Genomic DNA, 10,194 nt, shown 5'->3' with positions numbered 1-10,194 from the left:
ATTACATAGGAAAAAAAAATATTTTTTCCGTTCGGAATTACTTGTCGCAGAAATGGATGTATCTAGATGTATTTTAGTTCTAGATACATCCATTTTCGAGACAAGTAATTCTAAACGGAGGAAGTAGGATCAAACAAGTAATGCAAGAAAAAATTCTAAGGATTCCAGCCCCTTAAAAAATCCTATGAAATTCATTTGAATCAAAAGAGCCCTAATTTAAAGTTGGACGCTTGTTTGTTGGGCAGAAAAGAAAAAATCACACCATTTGCTGCGGCCGTCTTCCTTGGGGTTCGGCACGTGACTTATTGTGTGAACCGTTCGCTTTCTCCCTTCTCGCTTGGGAATCCGGAAGCTATTCTAGAGAAATCGGGAATCCCCTGCTCGTCGGCCCCGCAGTCTCGCTCCGCCCCCGGCGACCTCCTCCCCCCCATCCACCCAAGGCAGCGAGATTGCTACCCCGGCCCCAAGTGAAGATCCATCCGGGCGTAGTTCCTTCTTTTCTTGGTAAGAAAGCCCTAGCTTGCTTGGATTCATCTTCTTTTCTCTGTCATTTCGGCGGCCGCCAATGTCTATTTACCCTGACGAACTGGTCATACTATCACGAAAAATATGGGGTTCAATTCATTGAAACAATCCACATGCCCCGTGCCGCGCCCCCGAGTATCTGATTCTTGTGCAATCCCCTCAGTAAAGTCCCCTAATGTTGGGCAGACTGCGTGGCTAGTGCCGTCAACAGGGTCTCAGTTTTATGCAAGTTGGGAGCATTTTAACTTTTGATTGATTATCAGTTAGAAATAAAATAGAAATCTTGGTGGCTGAATTTGCAATTCGAATTGCCATTTTAGCTAAAGTTGGCACCGCGGTTCGAAATACTTCAAAAGATCGTAGTATTATTTTGGGGGCCAACTAGACCAGAGGTTACACATCCTAACCAGTGTCATTGCATTAAATTACTGATTTGATGGGTGCGACTATGGAATTTCTGTAATAAGCTTCCTACTTGTAATAGTGGTACCTCTAATTAATACCTTCCTGATCAATGATTGTAAATTATCCAGTTGAATTGTTTCGTAAGTGAGCACCTCAAAGGGGATGTGAATTTAGTTGCTTCCTGTGCCGGGTAACTGAAGTGTTGCTCAAAGTTGGACACTTGTAGCTGAACTGCTTCATCACCAACCTGTATAGATTCGTCCTCATCGCTTTGTCACTTTGTTTGCTTTTTTGCATTTGATGAACAGGCAGCAATGGATATAGATGATGTGATTTGCAACTTGCGTGTTGTTGGTGTGCCAACCAAGAGTGCTATATACACATGGGGATATAACCAGAGTGGCCAGACTGCACGCAAGGGCAAGGAGCGCCACCTGAGGATCCCCAAGAGCCTACCTCCCAAACTATTCACCTGTAGGGATGGCGAGAACCTCAGATGGATCGATATTGCATGTGGCCGTGCTCACACTGCTGCAGTCGTTTCTGACGGATCACTCTTCACCTGGGGTAGGTCCATTTTTACTAAATCTTGTATATTACGGAGCGTTAGATAATCATCAAGGGGAGTGTTGCCATTAATGCCATGCCATCGCTGTTATATTTGGATCTGAAATTTTGTAGTTGAGTTATTATCCCTGATGATTTTTACGGTCGGGGCCAGTGGCGGTGCTACATGCGCATGGCCCACCCAGCTCTGGAGCATTTCATCACATTACAGCCAGACCATGGGCCGTAGAACGTCATCCATGAGCACTCTTGCAGCCTGGCCCACCCAGCCCATCCAGTTTTTTGGTGCAAGCTCTGCCACTGGTCGGTGCTATGGATACTTGGCACATCATACTCGCTAGGCATTTTCAGACCAGTCTCACCAATTGTATTTATCTCCTTAATTTAACTGGCTTGTTGCTTGTTCTTCTGTGTCACGATATGGATTGCGCGTAGGTGATAATTGTGATAGGCAGGAGGCCGTGGACCAGTGCCCTTGCGGTGCCCTGTCGGCGGAGCTGTGATAGCAGAAGTGGCACAAGGGACAGGGCATCCGAATTATGGGAGGCAGAAGCAGAGAAATAGGGATTAGTGATTAGACTTTGTAGCTTGATTCATAACAATGGTGACTGCCTCGTTATATAGAGGTTGGCCTTACTCATATGACTCAAAACCAAAGTTGGACTTAGGACTCTTCCCTAAGCTGAACGTGCAGCTACTAAGACACCATTAGGACAAGGACTCAAGCTGAAGGCATCTAGGTCATGCTGCAACCGAGTAGTAGTAGGATTCCTTGGCCCTCTCAGCTGGAGGTCTGAAAGCATGGTGCCACCTCTCATAACATGACATTCTGTTAGAGTACGTAATGGGCCTAATGGGCCCGTTAGTCTTAGGGCGCCCTCCTTCTAGCAGCGCCGTAACACATTCTGATAGTTATTATGTAATATTTTTCCGATTCCGCCCTCCTGCGTAACCTTTTTGTGTTTATAGTTTGGTAGGAAGTACCAAGTATATGTGAATATGTTTAGAATTCTTCAAAAAGCAGATCACATTTAACTTAAAATATACAGGTGCAAATGACTTTGGCCAGTTGGGAGATGGGACAGAGGAGAGTGCAAAGGAACCTAAAAAAGTCAATGCACTGGCAACTGAGTTTGTGAAATCGGTGTCCTGTGGCGCACACTGTACAGCTGCTATTGCTGAACCTCGAGAAAATGATGGCACAATATCGAGAAGCAGGTTATGGGTTTGGGGACAAAATCAGGTTTGCCTAAATTAATTGTACTGCTGAATCTGCCCCTTGTAGATTGAGAACCAACTTGCAACACAAAAATAGTTAGCATTTGCGTTTGCATGATCCTTGCAGGGCTCAGATTACCCTCGCCTATACTGGGGTGCTTTTGCACCAAACACGGTAAAGTTCAATTACACTGGATCAATTATGTCGCACAATTCAAGTAGATTCATGAGACCGAATGTTTGTGTACTCAAACATTGCAGCCTTCTTCTTTTGTCCTGTTTATTTGATGTTTCCTCTTAGTTTACCCTATTTCATCTGTCTGGAAAGTAAACATGATAAGTCATGCCAACTATATGCATAGATACATTCATCATATAGGAAATTATTTATTCAAATCCCTCGTGGTCTTGATCCTTAAAGCTGAGCACCAAATGTTTAAACAATACTCATGTGCTGGTATGTTTTTTCCTGTTGTCCATGAACTATTTGTGCCCCCAGTGACAAGTATCATGGTGGCCTGGGAAACTTCACTTAGTTTGCCAAATTAGATCTCTAGTAGAATTTCTACTTCCCACCTAGCAGGTTATATGCTTGTATGCTATTTTCACATGCCCCTGAAAGTGCTTTTTTTCTTTCTTAATAAACCTGATAGCTATGGAAAACCAGATGATGGTAAACCCTAAAATTAGTCTACTGCTAGGAAAATAAAGAGAGGGTGTAAGGGAATAACTATTGCTTGCTTTTTAGCTGGGGGTCCAAATGTATCATATGGCCTGTGTTACTTGCCTAGGAGGGGGGGGGGGGGGCAACTTGGGGGTAAGCCAAAACCAAAATGGGCCGTGTTAAGGGTCCCTGCTGGAGATGCTGTAATAGCACTCCAAATGAATAATAGTAACTGTTGGCAGATTTAAATGTAACTGACTCTGTTTTTGAATGTATGTTTTGAGGTGATATCATGCCACTGAAAATATCAGTCATACATTCACAGGTAATTCGGCAGGTTTCTTGTGGAGCTGTTCATGTGGTGGCCCTATCGGATGATGGCCTGCTGCAAGCATGGGGTAATGTTTCATGTTAAAAGTCTTGTCCATCTTCTGTCCACATGTTTTTACTTGTATATTCTTAGGAAAGGCGTACTAGTCTACATACTAGACTGAAACTTTGGGCGTTGGTGCTAGCTTTGTCAATCACTATGACCAAGGTTCTCAGAATCGGATAGGAACTGTATGGTAAGATCGCAAATCGTTGGATCATAACTGTTAGAATCATAAAATTGTAGTAGAATCAGTTCAATCAGTTTAGACCGTGAAGTCATAGAATCGTACAACAAAATCGCTGTTCACAACCTTGATTAGTGACTGTAACTTAAGGTGTAATCTATCAAGATAGCTTATCATGACTGATACTTCTTTTATTGAAACATGCAAGATGAGCCAGTTCTTCCATCAAAACAGGACCCAGTTCTTCAATTATTTCATTTCTCACTATTAACAAAATATATACTATTTTCTTACTAGCCAGGCTACAATGAGTATGGTCAGCTTGGCAGAGGTTGTACTTCTGAAGGATTGCAGGGAGCTCGTGTATTAAATGCTTATGCAAGGTTCCTTGATGACACACCTGAGCTAGTGAAGATTGTTAGAGTATCATGTGGAGAGTACCATGCAGCAGCTATATCAGAAAACGGGGAGGTGTAAGTCATCTCAAAGGATGCTGTTCTCTGCTGTTAGTGGAAGTGGTGTGGTTTCTTCAGTTGGCAAAATAGAACAGCTTGATTTATGACGAGCTAACCATGACTAACAGCTGTGAAGGAAACATTGCACAATGGTTATCATTTAGCTTAGTGTCATGCGATCTAATAAGTGGAATCAATATGGCCAAAACCAGTTTTGCTATTACTTAAATCACTGCACTTCTCCACATCTTAAAGCAAAATAAATGTGTCATATACTTTATGGTAGAAGCTGCAAGGTATTAACACCATGACTTGTCTATTGGTTTTACTGAGTTGTGAACTGTGAACTATCTTGGATTTTATCATGTACTCCCCCCCCCCCCCCCCCCCCCCCCCGTTTCCAAATAGATATAGTTTAATAAACCATGCTTGGAATGCTTTAGGTTTTTCATATGAAAAAGGCAACAGTACTTGTCATAAAAAAAATTACTTAGTTATATAATTTCTATAACTTCTACTGACATGTATTGGAAAAAAGTAATGGTCAAAGTGCGTGCTGGAGTATGTTTTGATTATAAACGACATCATTTTTGGAGACATTGCAGTACAGGTTTTTGGAGCATGTTCTTTTGAAAGCCTTCATGTGAAGTCAGTCTGTTGTAACAGCTTCTGATCTTCAGCCTTTTATCATGTAGGCCCATCTATTTCTATTTGTAAATACCTTTGAATTTTGCAGGTATACATGGGGACTTGGAAGCCTGGGGCAGCTTGGGCATCGCTCGCTTCAGTCTGGAGATAAGGAGCTAATCCCAAGGCGAGTTGTTGCCCTTGAAGGAATAGTAACTAGGGATGTGTCTTGTGGTGGGGTTCACTCTTGTGCTGTAACGGAAGGTGGAGCCCTCTACGGTTGGGGCGGAGGACATGTAGGCCAGCTGGGGCTTGGACCTCAGAACGGTTTCTTTTCCTGCGCTCTTAATGGATCCGACATGCTACTTCGTAACATTCCAGTCCTGGTCATACCGTCAGGTGTCCGGCTTGTTACTTGTGGTCACTCGCACACACTTGTATCTATGAAAGATGGCCGTATATATGGATGGGGCTATAATAGTTATGGTCAGGCAGCTAATGAGAAATCTACTTATGCTTGGTACCCTTCTCCGGTTGATTGGTAGGCCACCTACTTCCATCTCTCTTTTATGAGTGTGAAATGTGTAACTATTCTTAGTAGTTGATTAGCACATTATGTGAAGTCTGAAATCTTTTTCTGCGGTGTAGGTGTGTTGGAGAGGTGAGAAGACTTGCTGCAGGTGGCGGGCATTCAGCTGTGTTAACTGATGCATCGTCCTTAAAAGAACTATGCGAGTTTAAGCTAGCAGAGACTGTAAATAGGTCAAACGCTCGGCTAATAGAAGATGTTGCATCACGAACCGGGGCTGATGCATTGGCACGCCTGTGTGAGAAATTAAGGTATGGACAACTTTTTTTTGGGCTCATATTGGTGTTTTGTGTGGCTGAATTCTCATGCAATCTGTTCTGCGATCCAGTACAAAAGGGGGTGGGGGTAAGAGAGTACTTAAACTCAATCTATTTGTGTGAGCCAATTTACAAGAACTAGAGCAAGCATATGTCTAGTAAAGTGCATAGTCTGCCAATGATAAGTTTCTGGAACAGACGGAAATGAGACGTTGCTTTTATGTCTACTAAAATGCATAGTTTTTTGGAACAGCCTTTCTTTTACGGTCTCCTGATCTATTTATTTTGTGTGCATCGATGTTTCTTATTATTGGCATTTTGCAGGGAACATTTGGTTGAGCACGGAGACTCTGAACTTGTGGAAATGCACATGGTTGAAGAGATTGAGGCCAAAGCCGGTTAGACTCGTAGCGAATCGATGTGGCCCTGGTTCCATTTCGCCATACACATTGATTCAAGCATTAGCGCTGTTGTATTATATCACCGGAAGTAGCAATTGTTTTCTACTTGCCTGAAACCTCATTGGTGGTCTCCCAAGTGTGTAACAGAGGAGTGGAGGCTCTGTGTGTATCATGAACTTCCATGTCTAAACATATAAGTTGGGAACTACATGAAATTATACCTGCAAACTAGAAGGTCGGTGAATTCGATAAGCCGCACAACTTGTGCTTTATATTGTTCAAATGTTGTTCAGGTTGGCGTGGTTTATCATACATTTGAAATTCATGCTGAATACTGGTGAAGGAACAAGTAGTTGGGTGATTGGATTTTTGGCTCGCTCTCGCATGCCTCTTGCTCTCGCTCTCGCGACGCTGCACCTCCCGCCCGCCATAGCTGCCGCCCCCGCAGATCCAGCACCGCAGCATGCCTCTGCGTCGCTGAGTGGCGCGGATGCCGGCCACATCCACACCTCCCCCACCCCAGCCACTTTCCCCCGCCATCTACGAGAGATTCCCCGAGTTTCTGCGGCTAATCTCTCCGATCCCGCAAGCAGTTCTCATGGCGACCAGATTTGCGGGGTGGAGGGAGCGCGCGACCAGGATCCGGGACGCCACCTTCGAGTGGATCCGGTGCGTGCAGGAGTGGAAGGCGGCAGACCAGGCGGTGGCGACGGCGACCGATCCGGTGGCGAGATCCGCAGCTGCGAGGGTCGCGGAGATTTGTCGGAAGAAGGCAGACTTGGAGCAGAGGAAGCTGGCGCGGTGCATCTTCGAGGAGGCCACGCTGGAAAAGAGAGCAAGGATGCCCCCATTTCCGCTCTCATAGCCGTCGGAGTTCGTGATTTGGGCAAGGGCGGAGGCGAAATCGAGCGAACTACGGCGGGCGCTTCGGTGGGAGTGTGTCCTGGGTGTGCTGCCACCAAGCGCATGAGGACTGCGGCGAGGAGCGGGGCTCACACCAACCCCCTGCCTTGCCGCGGCGCACTCGAGCCGCCGTGGTTTGATGACCGCGGCGAGGTTTCTTCTGGCGTTCGTTCAAGGTCACGCGAGGGGGTTTGTATCCCTGAGAATCAGATGCCCGTTGTGGTTCATCAACTTGAGAGACAGGTGATTGTTAGGCGGAGCTTATGCTCAGAGAATCAGGGGCTCTCGCCGGTGGCGATGCGCACGCTGCCTGAGTTGGGGGATTTTTCCCCTGTGATTCAAACGGGATTGCCCATGCGGAGTGGCATGGGCCCTACTGCCACGTCGCTCCCACCAATCAAGTGCAGAAGGGTGAAGACGCCTTTGGAGTTTACGCCTTCTACCCACGACGACGCGGATGAGGCTATATCTAGGGTTTTTGGACAGCTTTGGTCCATTCCTTCCCCTCCCCGCCGCCATCCCCATCCTCGTCCCCCGAGCTGAACTGCTTCCACCTTGGGATGGCTCTGGAAGGATCTAGTTCGTGCTGGTAGCTTCTCCCCATCTGACTTGTTCCCAGTCAAAAAACTCCGGCCCTTTGACCCTCCACCGATACAGCTCAAGATCGTCAGAGAAGGGATCGGAGGTGGTTCCAAATCCTTTGCTCAGGTGGTTGCCATGGCGGACAAGGGCGCGTCAAGCGGAGTGCATAAGCAACGTGCTCCACCCCCACAGAAGAACCCAGCTCGTCGACATTGGGCCAGTGGGGTGTGTCCCAATCCCATTGGCCCACCTCCCAAAGGCGCTGCCCCTCCCCAACAAGCCCTGGTTGCGCCTCCGCCTGCCCCGCTCATTCAGATCCTCGACGAGCGGTACAAAGACATGGTATGTTTTAACTGTGGCGGTCCTGGTCATTACGTGGGGAATTGCATTCAAAAGAAGATCTGTTTTATCTGCGAATTGGAAGGCCACAACGTCAACAACTGCGCTGCCTGGGCACAACCCCATCCAGTGGCCACTTTCTTTGGAAGTTCGGCCCTGGGGTTAGGGTTCTACCATATTGATGCGCCAGTGGGGCGTGAGGCAAATTGGCTCAATTTTAGGAACTGTGGAGAGGTTTGGGTAATGAAAGGAGAGATCAACAAGGCAGATCTGATCAAGAACCTGTCAGGCATCTTTTGCAAGAACAAAAACTGGTCCTGGCAAGTCAGGCAGCTATCAGATAAAAAATTCCTGGTTAGATTCCCCCCTGGAAGGATGTAGAAGAGCTAATTGAGTTTCCAGCCTTTGATCTGCCTATAGATGGAGTTTCAGTGTCTGTGGAGAAATGGACTAGTGCGACTGACCCCTTCAGTGAGCTGACTGAAGCCTGGGTGATCGTAGAAGGCCTGTCATCCAAGTGGTGCACATGGAAGGTTCTTTCACAGATCGCTTCGTGCTTTGGGATCCTGGTGGACGTGGACTGGAACGGTCTGATGAAGAGCTTCTATGAGAAAGTGAGGATTAAGATTGCTTGCAGAAACCCAGCGAAAATACCCTTTGAACGGATCATGGAAATGAGGAAAAAGTTGTACATTCTGTCTTTCACAGTGGAAGGGTTCGAGCAAATTGGTGCTGATGATCCCAATGATGACAATGGTCCTACTGACATAGTTGTGGACGAGGATAACAAGGATTTTGAAGATAAGGAAACTGACAAGGATATCCTTGATGATGGAGAACAACCTATCGATGATTTAGACCTGGCCAACAGGGCTGATAAAGTGAAAACTCCAGTTGGGAAACAAAAGAACAATGAGGACAGTGTTTCCTTCCATCCTGCTATTCTGGTTGAGGCTTGCATTTCTCCTGTGAGAATGGACAAAGTAACAAATGAGAAACCACAAGTGCAGGATGTTTACTATGCAATACCTTTCTCTGATGCTGTCAAGGTATTGAGTGCTCCTAGCATTGAGATCCGTGACATATCTACTCCTCCTGCTGCAATTGGGGGGTATTGTGTTACTCCCCCGATGTCTAGTCAGAAAAATACTGCTCTGAGTTACTAAAGGAATTAGATGATGCTGAATCTGATACTGCTAGTGATGCTGCTGATTTTGAAGAGGAGATGGGCACTTTGGATGCATCTGTGGTCAGTGGCCTGCAACTAATGGCCCTGGTGGAAAATCTTCCTCTTCCCAATGAGCAACCGACTAACAAAAACAAGTGGGGCCCAATGATTGCTGCAAGTCCAAGCACCAGAGCTCACAACAGGCAAAACATCATGGAGAAGGCTACTGCTTACAAAATGAAAAAGAACCTGGAGGTCCCTACCACTTTCAAAAGTAAGTCTTTTACTTCTGAATCTACATCTAATTTAGAGGCTTATGCTTCTGCTGTTAACATAAGAATTGGGGATGATGACAAAGAAAAGAAACAGATCATTGATGACTTAGTTAGAGATGAAACTGAAAAATGCTTAGTTTTTTCTTCACAAAACCCTGAGATATCTTTACCTGACAGTTTAGACACTGACATTTATAAGGAAAATGGAGTTTGTACTCCTGATAGTGGCATCCCAGACAATAACACATCAGGGGCACTGCTGATGCTGTTGTTGTCTCTGGGAATGCAATAAGAGGTGGACTTTTTAGTATGACACACCCTTTTAAAATCTCATGATTGGTGTCTTTTGGAATATAAGAGGTTTAGGCCAAAAGGGTAAACTTCAGTGCCTGTCTGATTTGGTAAATAAATATAAACCTGATTCTTTAGGTTTTCAGGAGACTAAGAGAGAGACTTTGTCAGATTCCTTCCTTAATACTTTAGCTGGTTCCACTGCTTATGAGTGGCATATACTCCCTACAGTGGGGGCACTGCTGGTGGTATCCTTGTGGGTACTAAGTCTAACTTTTTTGAGGTCCTAGATGTAAGTATAAAGAAATACTGTATTAGTGTTACTTGAAAAATAAGAATGATGGTTTCTGTTGGCACCTGGTGGTGGTGTA

At 45.6% G+C, this 10,194-nt stretch overlaps 1 protein-coding gene and 1 pseudogene across 2 annotated transcripts; both read left to right on the top strand.

Moving 5' to 3' along the window:
• The first annotated feature begins 316 nt into the window (after positions 1 to 316).
• On the top strand, positions 317 to 6,548 carry LOC125509017 (Regulator of chromosome condensation (RCC1) family protein). Of its 2 annotated transcripts, XM_048673857.1 has the most exons (9): positions 317 to 504; positions 1,239 to 1,497; positions 2,547 to 2,740; positions 2,843 to 2,890; positions 3,705 to 3,777; positions 4,238 to 4,409; positions 5,128 to 5,559; positions 5,667 to 5,858; positions 6,189 to 6,548. In XM_048673857.1, exons 2-9 carry the CDS (start codon positions 1,245 to 1,247, stop codon positions 6,265 to 6,267), a joined length of 1,443 nt encoding a protein of 480 aa, XP_048529814.1. In that variant the 5' UTR covers positions 317 to 504; positions 1,239 to 1,244; the 3' UTR covers positions 6,268 to 6,548. The 2 variants fall into 2 exon arrangements, with proteins under 2 accessions (XP_048529814.1, XP_087382193.1); XM_087526067.1 differs by lacking the exon at positions 2,843 to 2,890.
• Positions 6,549 to 7,883: 1,335 nt separating this feature from the next.
• LOC147971405 (uncharacterized) lies at positions 7,884 to 9,824 on the top strand (annotated as a pseudogene).
• The last annotated feature ends 370 nt before the right edge of the window (positions 9,825 to 10,194 follow it).

The sequence above is a fragment of the Triticum urartu genome, chromosome 5A (genome assembly GCF_056163025.1).
Source record: "Triticum urartu cultivar PI428250 chromosome 5A, HENAU_Tu73, whole genome shotgun sequence".
Classification (NCBI taxonomy): domain Eukaryota; kingdom Viridiplantae; phylum Streptophyta; class Magnoliopsida; order Poales; family Poaceae; genus Triticum; species Triticum urartu.
Note: the sequence above shows the minus strand (reverse complement) of the source record. Positions and strands in the feature narration are given on the sequence as shown.